General features: G+C 50.7%; 1 protein-coding gene across 1 annotated transcript; it reads right to left on the bottom strand.

The window, feature by feature from the left end:
• Positions 1–707: 707 nt before the first annotated feature.
• Bcl3 (BCL3 transcription coactivator) lies at positions 708–12,639 on the bottom strand. The gene is made up of 8 exons (XM_028778680.1): positions 12,351–12,639; positions 4,941–5,049; positions 4,017–4,221; positions 3,842–3,930; positions 3,579–3,656; positions 1,871–2,038; positions 1,383–1,500; positions 708–1,296 (listed from the first exon to the last, which is right to left on the bottom strand). The coding sequence occupies exons 1-8, from the start codon at positions 12,494–12,496 to the stop codon at positions 1,112–1,114; spliced, it is 1,098 nt and encodes a 365-aa protein (XP_028634513.1). The 5' UTR covers positions 12,497–12,639; the 3' UTR covers positions 708–1,111.
• Positions 12,640–13,009: the final 370 nt, after the last annotated feature.

Below are 13,009 nucleotides of genomic sequence, written 5' to 3' on the forward strand. Positions count from 1 at the left end.
TATATTGTTATATAATATATACTTATAATCATATGGTATATAATTATATTTGTATGTAAGTATAATTTAAATATTATATATTAGATCATATATAGACATATTATAAACACTTACTATCAATGCATATATTGCATATTATATAAGTATGATATATAATTATATATAAAAACAACTATGATTTATATTAGATATACTTATATATAAATATGTTATAATTGTATATTATAGAATATATTATATACAATGTATAATATACACTAATATTGTATATTATATATAGATATAAGTATATAGTATATTTGTGATATGGAATATAAATACATACCATATATAATTATCCATTATATATATAATATAACATAAGTGTATACTGTAATCATATAATATATAATCATATTTCATATCCATTAATGATATAAATGTACATTTTTATATATGTAAATGTTTCTTTAAACCCAAATGCCATAGTGACACACAAATTGCATACTCCCTCAGAAACACCCACAGTCAGAACATTCTGGAACCCTACAGCATCCCCGAGAAAGATGTGCAATGTCTCAGTAACTCACATCACCACCAAAGCCATCGCCAGTCCTAGGCCCCTTCCCCCATCAGAATGTGATACAAAGTCGCTCAGTAGGCAGGCAGGTCGGCACCCACAGGCACCTGAGTGCCACACCTGGTCACAACAGATCCAAAGCAAGAGATATGATACAAAAATAGTTTATTACAAAAGAAATCTGACCCAAACCTAATAATTTACACTGTGATCAATGCCCTCCCAGACCTCTCTGTTCCTCCGGGTCCCTCGGGATGGAGGATGGCAGGGGAGGGGCTGTCCTTTTTGGTTCCTCCACTCAAAGAACCAAGTATCTAGTGGATTCCAGACAGGGAACCTGAGATTAAGTTTGCTGAGAGTCCTGGGCAGGGGCAGGATGGGGGGATCTGTGCTCAGTAGTATATGCGTGTGCCTTGGTGCAAAACCTGGTCCCGAAGATTGGGCCGGGGTTGGGGGAAGCAGAACAAGGCCCTCACAGTTTCCAGAAGAGTGGTCCTCACAGGGCAGGGAGGCCCCTCCTCAAGAGTCCTGGTCTGCCCCCCCCCTTCTGTCTCAGCTGCTTCCTGGAGCTGGGGAGGGGAGCACTGGCCGGCCAGGGCCTCTGAGGACCCCTGGGAAGGGCAGGAAGGCAGGTGCAGATGTTGTGGGAAGGAAGTAGTTTGGGGGAGTCACGGGGAAGCCAGGAGCATCCTTCGGGGGAGACAGCGAGGGTGAGGATCTTGGAGAGGACTGGAGGCCTGCGGAGGGACACCAGGGTTAGGGCACAGAGAAGCCAGCTCAGCTAGCTCTGGGGTCCTGAAGGCTCCCAGTTGCAGACTCTCACCATTGGAGCTGAGACGACTGCTGCTCTCAGGGGAGTTGGTGGCACTTTGGTCTGGGGATGGCTCAGGCTGTGACCCTGAAGCAGCCCGAGAGGCCTTCCCCCTTAGGATATCAATGACCTGTTGGAAAATGAAGGTCACCCCAAGGCCATTGCAACCTTTATCCATTTTTTTTTTTTGTTTTTTTTTAGACACAGTTTCTCTGTATAGCCTTGGCTATCCTGGAACTCACTCTGTAGACCAGGCTGGCCTCAAACTCAGAAATCCGCCTGCCTCTGCCTCCCAAGTGCTGGGATTAAAGGCATGCGCCACCACTGCCCGGCCCTTTATCCATTCTTTCTTTCCCTCTGTCCCCTCTCTTGACCAAAGTGTCCAGGTGAGGATGTGCAGGAACGTCCCTTGCTTTGTGACTCAGTTTCCCCTCACAGCCTCCCTTGTCAGCCTAAGCTCACGACCCTCCCCAGGCATGCACCAGGCCCTGTGTTCTCACCCTGCGGCTGCGTGCCACCATGAGGGGTGTGTCATTGTGACAGTTCTTGAGGCCGCTGTCAGCCCCGCTACGCACCAGCGTGCGCACCAGAGGCAGAAGCCCGCGGCCAGACGCAGAATGCAGGGCCGAGCTGCCAGAGTACATCTGAGCGTTCACGTTGGCGCCGTGCTGTGGGACAGGGAAATTTGAGTCAGGAACCACGTGGGCCAGTGGCCTCACTTGGCCTGGGGTCAGCTAGGTGAAAGGGACAGACAGGTGATCACAACTGGGGCTCACTCCAGAAGACAGAGCCTGAAATAATTCTGGACATGGGGCTGTGTCCAAAACGAGATAGGCCTGTAATCTTTGCACTTGGAGAGTAGATGCATGAAGATCAGGAGTTCAAGGTTAACTTGAGCTAAAAAGTGTGTTCATATCCAGCCTTGGCTACATGGGACTCCAAGAAGGGAAGCTAGGAGATTGCTGTGCTCTCCTGAAATCTGGGAAAGACTGTGGTCCAGTTATGCAAGGGAGGAAAAGGTCCACGGCTCCAGAATTAGTGCAGAAGGACAGAGGGAAGGAGAAAGCCAGAGGCAGGGTTAGTAGACATCCCAGGGCGGAGCCCAGGCCGGCAGGGAAACATAAGGAACGGACAAGTTGGCAGCCCAGGAAGTGAAAGAAAAGATTTGAAAACCAGCCATTAGCCGGACAGTGGTGGCGCACGCCTTTAATTCCAGCACTTGGGAGGCAGAGGCAGGCGGATTTCTGAGTTCGAGGCCAGCTTGGTCTATAGAGTGAGTTCCAGGACAGCCAGGGCTATACAGAGAAACCCTGTCTGGAAACAAACAAACAAACAAACAACCAAACCAGCCGTGTGTGATGATAGATGGCCCATCAGGTAAAGGAGCCCCACTGTCAAGATTGACCTGAGCCCCATCCACAGGGCTCACATGATGGAAGGAGAGGACTTCTGATTTCCATATATTGTCCTCTGACCTCCACAATATAGCCAACTAAATCTGATTTTTAAGATGGGCCAGGCATGGTGGCATACCCCTTTGATCTCAGCACTTGGGAAGCAGAGGTAGGAAGATCTCTGAGTTAAAGGCTAGCCTGGTTTACATAATGAGTTATGGGACAGCCAGGGCTATTTATTGAGACTCTGTCTACAAAACAAAACAAAAATTAAAAAATTGAGTAATAAGAGATGGCTTGGTTGATTAAGAGCATGGGCTTGTCTTCCAGAGGAATGGGGTGTGAATTCCAGCACTCACACGGTGGCTTACAAGTGTTTGTAATTCCAGTCCTAAGGGATCTGATGTTCTCTTCTGGCCTCAGAGGACATCGAAGGTACCTGGTGCACAGACTTATATGCAGGCAAAACACCCATGTACAATCAAAAAAGAAAGCCGGGCGGTGGCAGCATGCACCTTTAATCCCAGCACTTGGGAGGAAGAGGCAGGTGGATCTCTGAGTTAGAGGCCACCCTGGTCTATAGAGTGAATTGAATCGCACGCTAACCAACTCTACATGGTACGACCCTTTCTCAACAAACAAAAACAAACAAACAAACAAACTTGAATTTGCAAATGAGATGCTGAAGGGAAGAATCCGAATCAGGGGCAGAACAGTAACCAGGATCTCAACTGGAAAATGGGGTCCATGCCAGGGGTGGAAATGACAGCCGGACTAGCGCCAGCCATGAAAGAAGCCAAAGATGGGTACGAACCAGCAGCAGAAGTTGCACCATGTTCAGGCTGTTGTTCTCCACGGCGTGGATGAGTGGGGAGCGGCCGCTCTTGATATCCTGCAGGAGGACAGGTGTCTCAGCCTCTCTCTGAAGGCTCTGAGCATCCCTCCCTTTGGTCCAGCCTCCAGCTCCTTAAATACGTAAACATTTCTGCCACCCTGGAGCCCTTCGCTAGCTCCGCCTCCTGAGCCACACCTCCGCGCACTAGACCACGCCCCTCGCCGCCTGCCTCGCTGGCTCACCACTGCATCGATGTCCGCTCCACGCTCCAGGAGCAGCAGAACAGCCTCCTGGCACCCAGTGTTCACGGCCACGTGCAGGGCAGTGAGCCCTTGAAGGAGGGGAAGCCACAGTCAGTCAAGCCCCGGCTTGGGCTTGGATGATGCCAACCTCACCTTGTCCCTTCTGGGGACTCACCTTCGTAATTGCGAGCCTCCAGGTCCACGGAGCCTGGAGTTGCGCTGTCCAGCAGGGCCTGCAGGCAGCTGGGGCTGCGGTGCTCGCATGCCAGGTGGACTGCAGTCTGGCCGTGTCGATCCAGGGCCATGGGGCTGGCACCAGCTGTCACTAGGAGCCGGACCATATCTGGTAATGTGGTGATCACAGCCAGGTGGAGTGGGGTCTGGGGAATAGTGACCATGAGGGATCACACACAGTAAGGCTATGCTCTCACCTTGGGCTTTTTGAATCTAAGGATGGATACCTCTGACTGACACCTCTCCCAATTCAAAGAGAGTCAGAGACACTTGCATCTTCCTGAGAACCCAAAAATCTAACCTCAATAAAGCTTTTTTTTTTGGGGGGGGGAGGAATGTTGGGAGTACGGTGTCAAGTAGCCCATGGTGACATCACATTTGCTCTGTAGATAAGGTTGGATGAGCATGAATTCCTGAGCCCCAAGGAGTGAGCTGCCACGCTGGTTTTGGTTGCCTTTGCTTTCATTTTAAACATTGATTTACTTTATATGTGTGTGTGAGTGTATGTGTGCCGTGGTGCACTTGTAGAGGTCAGAGGATAATTTGTAGTGAGTTTTGAACTCAGGTCATCAGGCTTGGCGGCAAGCACCTTTACCTGGTGAGTCATCTTACTGCCCCCACAGCTTTTATTTTAGGACACGATTTTGCTGTGGTATAGCTCAGGCAAGCTCTCCATCGTTCAGGCTCAGCTCAGGTTTAGTCTCCCAAATCCTGGATGACAGACATATGCCACCATGCCCAGCTCCACTGTCCTCTTGTCCTTGGATGTGGATGCTGGCTCCCCCTGCATCTCTCCTCTGGGGGACCCCTCCTTCTCAGGAACAAGAACCTTAAAGTCCCAGTTCCAAGGTCCCAGCCACCTCACCTGCCGCAGGTTGTTATGGACGTCTACTTCCCGGCTCCCAAGCTTGAAAAGGCTGAGGATTCGGTAGACAGCTGCCTTGTTATCCTGGACCACAGCAATGTGGAGAGGCCTGAGGGGACAAGGGGACGACTGCTCGGATTAGGGATAGGTCACTAGATTGTTGAAAGCGCTGGGTGGGATGCTTTCAGTCATTTTTAACCACCGAGGGACAGCCCAAATTGGCTTTCTTGCCCCTGAGCTCTCTGGCCTATCAGACCATCACATCAAAGCCAGAGGAACATTTTCAGATATGCTTTCCCCTCTAAACTGCTCACTTGATCACGGACCCCATGTGAGTTAGTCAAAAACTGAATAGTGTTTGATTTCAGTGGTGCTAGAAACAAAACTCCTCTACTGACTAAGCAGGCGAGTTACCACTGAGCCACGCCCCCAGCCCCTCACTGGGGGATTCTAGGCAGGGGCTCTACCACTGAGCCACTTTCCAGCTTTCACAGGATTTTTTTTCTGACAGGATTTTAGTATATAACACAGGCCGATCCTGATTTCACTAAATGCCCCAGGCTGTCCTCGACTCTGTGATAATCCTGTCTCCTGATTTCCAGCTTGAGACATCACAAATGTGAATGAGTGTGGGTCTACCTATGTAGCTCAGAGTGACCTCAAATTGGCAATCCTCCTGCCTCAGCCTTGCAAGGCTAAGCCTTTGTCCTCCTCTTCCATTTCCTTTTACAGCATCTCCACACTCTCTCTCTTCCTTCTGCTCCGGACGCACTGGCCTCCATGCGCCTAAGACATCCCAGCCACACTTCCTTCCTGGGGCCTTTGCATCGGTACTTCAGTGTTCCTGGAACAGGTTCCCTAGCTATCTATAGGGCTTCCCACCCTCACCCTGCCTCTGCTGAGGCGCTATGGCAGACCCACGCATCTTCTCATGTCTACCATAATTGTTTGCACGCTGCTCTGTGGCTCATTGTCCAGTTTGCAATCAATTTCTGTCTGAATCTCTCCCTCAACATAATGTCAGCCCCACTGGGCAGGATGCCATCCCCTGTCCCAAGCCTAGGAGGCCCTGACAGAGAGCAGGTGTGGTGTGACTATGTTCTGGGTCACCCTGAGTGCTTCGTGACTGCTTCCCCAAGCCTTCCTGGGCCATAGCTTCCTTATGTGTGAAGTGAGGCATGCAAAGTCATTGTCAGATCTCTGCCACACACCAGCCAGGTTCAGCCTTCCAGGGCTGTCCCTGGAATGAAGGAGGAAAGGCCACATATGGTGGGTCACATGCTGTTTGTTTTTCGAGACAGGATGGTCTCTCAGTGTAGACCAGGCTGGCTTTGAACTCACAGACATCCACCTGCCTCTGCCCGAGATTAAAGACATGTGCCACCACTGCCCAGCAGGTGACTCACACTTTTCATCCCAGTTCTCTTGAGGCAGAGGCAGGAGGATCTCTGTGTTTGAGACTGCCCTGGCTTACCTGGTGAGCTCCAACCTAGCGGGGGCCACCACAGAGTGAGACCTATCTCAGAAGAATACAAGGAGGAAGGAACCAGTGGGATGTGGGTCATGGCTCTGGAGCTGGGTTCGGCAGTCTAGAATGTCCATTCCCCAGCTCCATGAGGCCTTCCCTTTCCCACAGCCTGACAGACAACTCTACTGGACAGAGCTACTCACTCAACATCATGCCCTGTGGCGACGGGAGCATCTGGATGCAATGATGCCCAGAGATGGTCGTCGTTCCAACTTCCCACGTTAGCTCCACCATTCCCTGTGGGGCACCTGAAGCCCTCTTCAGACACATCAGCACCCTCGCCACTGAAGAACCTGCTCTGTGCTTCTCTTCCCAGGGATTCCAGACTAGAATAACCATTCCCAGCTGAGGGCAAACAGAAGGGTCGCATCTATACACGGGGACAGAGCAAGACAGGCTGGCCGCATGCCCTCATGCCCCATGGCCTTTGTGAGTGCGGTGCACACATGAACACGTGCGCTGTGTGTGCGGGTGCATGTGCACACATCTGCTGTCTTCCTCTACGTTCTCCATTTTACTTTTAAATTTTTATTTGTTTATTTATTTCTGCTCAAACCAGATCTTGGTATGATCGATAGCATGGAACTCACTTTATAGACCAGGCTGACCTCGAACTCAGATCCACCTGCCTCTGCTACCCGAGGGCTGGGATTAAAGGTGTGTGCTCCTTTACCTGGCTTTGTTTCTTTACTATTCACGCATGCATACATGCATGCAATTACTGTGTGTGCATTTTTTGAGACAACATGTGTGGAGGTCAGAGGGTCTGCAGAGGTCAGTTCTGTCTTCCCCCACCATGTTGGTATTGGGGATCAAACTCAGATTGTCTGGCTTGCGCACAGATAGATCCTCTGCTCCCTAAGCCGTCTCACCAACCCCTCTACCATAGTATTTTCATTATTTCCTTTTTTTCTGTTTTTCCCTGTGTGTAGCATGCATGTGTCTTTGTGCATCTGTGCGCAAACATGTCTTTGCACTTGTGCGATGACGTCAGGAACTATCCTCCATCACTCTTCCACACCTTATTTTTTGAGGCAGGATCTCTCCTTAAACGGAGCTCACTGATTGGCTAGTGAGTCTCCAGGCTCTTCTTTCCTTTCCCTTCCAGTGGCGAGACTTCATCTACTGTTTATCCCCAGCTTTTCACTGCGGGGCTGTGGTTTCGGGCTCCTATCCGCTTGAGCAGCAACTGCCATTCAGGCTTCTGTATTCACTCTCTTAGCTAGCTCCTAACTACACGATGATGCATAGCGACCCACCACACACCCAACCATTGAACTGTCAATCTCATCCCTGGATGACCTTCATTTAAAGTCTCCTCACTAGCTAAACACAGTGACTGTACATTTGAAAGAAGGATGAGGAGTTTGAGGTTAGCTTGAGCTACATAGTGAGATTCCATCATCAAAACAATACTTTTGGAGCAGGGCGGTGATGGCATCTTTAATTCCAGAATTTGGGAGGCAGAGGCAGGTGGATCTCTAAGTTCAAGGCCAGCCTGGTGTACAGAATGAGTTCCAGGACAGCCAGAGAAACCCAGTCTCAAAAAACCAAAACAGTCTTTGGATTCAGTACAATGACAGAGCACCTGCCTAGAATCCCCCAGTGAGGGGCTGGGGGCGTGGCTCAGTGGTAGAGCCCCTGCCTAGAATCCCCCAGTGAGGGGCTGGGGGCGTGGCTCAGTGATGGAGCTCCTGCACAGCAGAATCTAGGCTAGGAAATACAAGACTATAGGTTTCATTCTAATCAACACACACACACACACACACACACACACGTACACACACACACAAGTTCATTAATGGAGCATTTACTGTCTCACCTGCCAGCTGTTGCTTACTAACCAGATCCTTGCCAAGGAAGAGAGGTACAGTAAACATTCAGAATCCATAGATCACCTCCCCACATTATTCTGAGGAAGTGCTGAAATGTCACAGTCCAGTAGGCTTGGGTGAGGGGGTGGGTGGGTCAAACCGCCAGAAATGCAAACAGTGCTCCCTAGCCAAGGCCCCGGGCAAAGTACCTCCTGCTGGAGTTTGGGTTTCCTTCCTACAATAGCGCCTATGGACGGACAGATTACAGTGGGCGAATGAATCTCTGAGTCTGGATCCCGACGTTGGAAAGCAGATGGAAATAGAACATGCTGGGGGGAGGGGCGGGTCCTGAGTCCCTCCCCGTTTGGCTTCGCTGCAGAGGGATGCAGCATCTCCTTAGAAGCCTCTTGGCTCCCTCTCGGCGCGGGCGGGGTTAAACAAGGGCAGAGGGAGCGAACGATTTCAGAGAAACCGTCCAAGCTTCAGTTCCCATAAACGCGCGGGCCGCAGGGGGTGGGGCGGGGCTGGAGGAAGTGGGGACGGGAGGGGCGGCCCAGCCCTCGGACTTCCAGTAACAGGTCTGCGGGGCGGGGCTGGGCTTCCTGCTCCCGAGGGAGGGAAGCCTGGCCAGTCGGGGATCTACCCGGTCACCCCCTGACATCTAAACTTCCACTCTTCCAATGTGGGAGAAGGGAGACAGAACCCCAAGTCTTCAAGCCTGGGGGAGCTTCACTGGATCCAGCCTTCAGATGGTTCCTGGTCTCCTTACCCTGGCATCCACACCAAGGGCTTTCTTGGAATCTCAGGAATACACTGTCATAAGTCAACGGGAACTCCAAGTGGCCCCTCTCCCATGTCCCTTGGAAGACGCAGGAATACAAATCTCCAATCTTTATTCCAGACCCCCGGGCCTAGGCTGCGTCACCTTATTACAGTATGCAGGGCTCAGTTTGTAAAGTTTGCTTGCTTTCTGGAGCATGGAGGCTATTAAGTGAGGGCCAAGACCCCTGAGCCCACTAGCCAACAACCACCCCAACCCCGGGTTAACCTGCTATTCTGTTTTGGAATTCTGTACTTGTCTTTAAAATCCATGGAACCACTCCTGTTTTGTTTTAAGACAGGGTCGCCACCCTCCAGCCTGTTTCCCTAGTGCTGCGATGACAGGTACAAGCACCTTGAAGATGGAGGTATCCCGAACCCTAGTTCCGGCCCTGAGACTTTAAGGCATCTACCCCGCCCCCTTTGCAGAAAGAGTTGCAGTTTCCTATTCCTGACCTCTTAGGGTTCCAGATGGCCTTACTCTGGAGCCCAGGCTAGCCTTCTTCCTGAACTTTGTGGGAGTATTGAAAGCTTGAGCCACACTATGCTGGCTTTTCCTGAGTCTTGCTGCCCTCCAAGAAGTCAAGGCTCGACCAGCATCTCTGGGATCTAGACTGGAGGTCCCCTGCCCAGCCTCCCTGCCTTCGCTTCCCCTCCTCCAGCCTGTGTGAAGTGAGGCCGGTGGCTCAGGCAAGCTGGGGCCAGGCCTGCTGCCCATTCCGGTAAGCCCCAGCGGAAGGGGTTAAGGTTGGAGGGAGCACCGGGAGGGGCCGGCTGTGAGGAGTGGAGGATGCTGACGTGGGGGAGGCTGAGCAGCTGGGCTGCGGTCAAGTTGTGCGGGAAGGGATTTCCCCGAGGCGGCAGCTGAGGCAGAAGTGTTTGCGTTGGGGGAGAGGGAGGAGGGGCTGGGACTGAAGACAGCACTCTGCTTACCAGACCACAGACAGCTCAGCCCTGAGGACAGATACGAATTAAACCATCTCAGTTTTTAGCCCCTGGGGTGGGAGGCAGCTAGAGTTGATTGAGTCTTTTAAGGACACTTTCTCCAGCTCGAACTCACGTGGTAGCCTACAGCCTTCCCAGGGCGGCTCTGTTCAAACAATACCTTCTCAAGTATTGAGCGCTGACTGTTTGCCCAGCGCTGTTCTGTGTACCTTGGGTATACAGGATTGAGAAAGAAAGCTCTATGACCAGGGCTGGTTTCCAAACAGAAACTGAGGCTCCACAACTATCAAACCAGCTATAGAGCCTTTCTCTACACAAGTGGGCCTACTGATTTCTGGCTAGGGTTTCCAGACCCCCAAACTAGTTCTCCCACGAGCGAGGGTTCTTTAGAAGTCATTTCAGCCGAATGCTAATCCCAGCATGCACAAGACTGAGACAGGAAGATTGCTATGAGTTATAAGTTAGCCTGGGCTACATGGTGAGTTCCAGGCCAATCTGGGCTACAGAGTAAGATCCTGTCTCAATTTAAATGAAGAAGCTGGACATGGTGGTGCAGGTCTGTGATCTCAGCATTGGGAGACAGAAGCTGGATCAAAGTTGTCCTAGGCTAGGTAGTGTATTCTGGACCAGCCTGGACTACATGTGATCTTTACACAACAAAACAAAACATTTTTTGTTGTTGTTTGTTTTGTTTTTCTTTTCTTTTTTTTTTTTTTTCAGACAGGGTTTCTCTGTGTAGCCCTGGCTGTCCTGGAACTCACTCTGTAGATCAGGCTGGCCTCGAACTCAGAAATCCACCTGCCTCTCCCTCCCAAGTGCTGGGACTAAAGGCGTGCGCCACCACTGCCCGGCTACATCTTTTTTGTTGTTGTTGTTTTTAATCTCTTCCAAAAAGGTGCATACTTATGATTTCTGTTTTTAACAGAGAGGGAAACTGAGGCACAGAGGAGGGAGAAACAGCCACGTCCATGTTGATTGAGCAGCAGCAGTCAGCTGCATGGAATGTTCATTCTGTGCTCCGCCCAGGCCTAAACCCTCCCCTGGCTTAGCAGATACCCAAGAGATAAATCAGAGGATTGGGAAATCTGCCGTGACCATGAAGGAATGACATGGACTAATAGCAGAAATTATCCGAGATGGGGGGACGCCGTGGAGCGTGGAGCTTCCCTGTGGGTGAGTCCTGCCTCAAGTTTGTGAAGGTGAGTATGCATGGACCCTGAATGCTCACCCACCATAGAGGACAGCTCGCCCACCACACAGGAACAGCGATGCTAAACAACACTCGGTGGCTTCTGTGGGGCTGAGGCTGGAACCTGGGGCTCCGGCCTTGTGTGCTAGCCAATCAAGCACTCTCAACTATGCTATACCCCCAGCCCTCCTTTTGTCTTCTCTAGTCCAGGCTGGCTGTGTGAGCTCATGAGTTCTCCAGCCTCTATTTTAGTCTCTACCATTAATCTCCCCAGAGTGAGGCTTACAGGTGCACACCACCACACAGAGCTCTCACCGGACTTTACTGAACACACAATGTACAACACATCAGACTCCCATCTCACGTGTGTGTGTGTGTGTGTGTGTGTGTGTGTGGTGTGTGTGTATCACCTCCAGAAAACCAGCAGATAAAACAGTTCCCAGAGCTGGGTGTGGCAATGCACACCTCTGATCCCAGCACTCAGGAGGCAGATGAAGGCATATCTATGTGAGTTTGAGGCTAGCCTGGGCTACAGAGTGAGTTCCAGGCCAGTTAGGGCCACATAGTGAGACCTTGATTCAAAAATGGGATAGGGACTAGAAAACTGGCTCAGCGGCTAAAAGCAGTGGCTGCTCTTCTGGAGGTCCCACAGAAGCTTACAGCCGTCTATAACTCCATTTCCAGGGGGATCTTATGCACCTTCTTCTGGCCTCCTCGGGCACCAGGCACACACACAGTGCATAGAAGTTCACAGGGACAAAACACCCATATAAATAAATAACAGTAAGAGAAATGAAAACAAAGATATATAGTCCTCATATTTGGATTATGATAAAAATTCTGAGAGGTTGGGGGTGTGGCTTCCTGTTAGAGCAAGCTCAGAGCGCGCACAAGGTTCAGTCTCCCACCCCCACAAGCAAAAAAAAAGTCACTGTCCCCTAAACCAGCATCAGCCAATGAGTTCCGTTAAGTGCCCATTGTCTGTGAAAGGGAACAGTCAATGTCAGAGACACTGAGAGCGTTTCTTGGTGTCGGTGGCGGGCTGTGGCTGTGACAGCACAGCCTGATATCCCCCTGTCGTAGCGTCTGAGCTCCTCCCACACCCTGTCACTTACGTGTCTCCATCCTCGTCCACCCGGGTGGCCATGGCAATGTCAGCTGAAAGGGGGTGTTCCATGGGGCACATCATGGGGTATGGGTGAGTAGGCAGGTTCAGCAGCGGAAAGTGGGGGGCCATAGTCGGGGTAGAGTAAATGGGCATCAGAGGTCCTGGTAGGGCAGAGGCAAGAGGAGATGCGGGTGAAGCCAAACCCACAGGCCTTTGTCCAGGGAGTCTGTCTCTTCAGCTATTGGCATCCTCCCGGATCCCCTATTCCCATTCTTATGTAGCCCAGGTTGACCTTAAATGTCGCATGCAGCTAAGGATAATCTCAAACCACTCATCCCCCTGCCTGCATCCCCTCAGTGCTGGACTTATAAAACAGTATAATTTCACTGACTATTAGATTTTTTTTCTTTAAAAAATAAAGATTTCTTTATTTTAAGATCTCTCTCTCTCTCTCTCTTTCTCTCGTGTGTGTGTGTGTGTGTGTGTGTGTGTGTGTGTGTTTTGTGTACCACATTTGTGCATGTGCCCATGCGGGCCACTAGAGGGTGCCAGATCCTCTTAAACTGAAGTTAACAAGGAGTGGTAAGTCCTTACAACATGGGTGCTGGGATCTGAACCCAAGCCCACTCACTGTAAAAACAGTGCACACAAAATGGCTGAGCCATC

The sequence above is a fragment of the Grammomys surdaster genome, unplaced genomic scaffold, assembly GCF_004785775.1.
Source record: "Grammomys surdaster isolate TR1022 unplaced genomic scaffold, NIH_TR_1.0 339, whole genome shotgun sequence".
Lineage (NCBI taxonomy): Eukaryota > Metazoa > Chordata > Mammalia > Rodentia > Muridae > Grammomys > Grammomys surdaster.

Coding starts and splice junctions, on each gene's coding strand:
- Bcl3 (XM_028778680.1), bottom strand. CDS start 12,496: ATGCCCATTTACTCTACCCCGACTATGGCCCCCCACTTTCCGCTGCTG. Junction 4,222..4,940: donor TCCATAACAACCTGCGGCAG/GTGAGGTGGCTG, acceptor ACTATTCCCCAG/ACCCCACTCCACCTGGCTGT. Junction 2,039..3,578: donor TGGTGCAACTTCTGCTGCTG/GTTCGTACCCAT, acceptor CCTGTCCCACAG/CACGGCGCCAACGTGAACGC.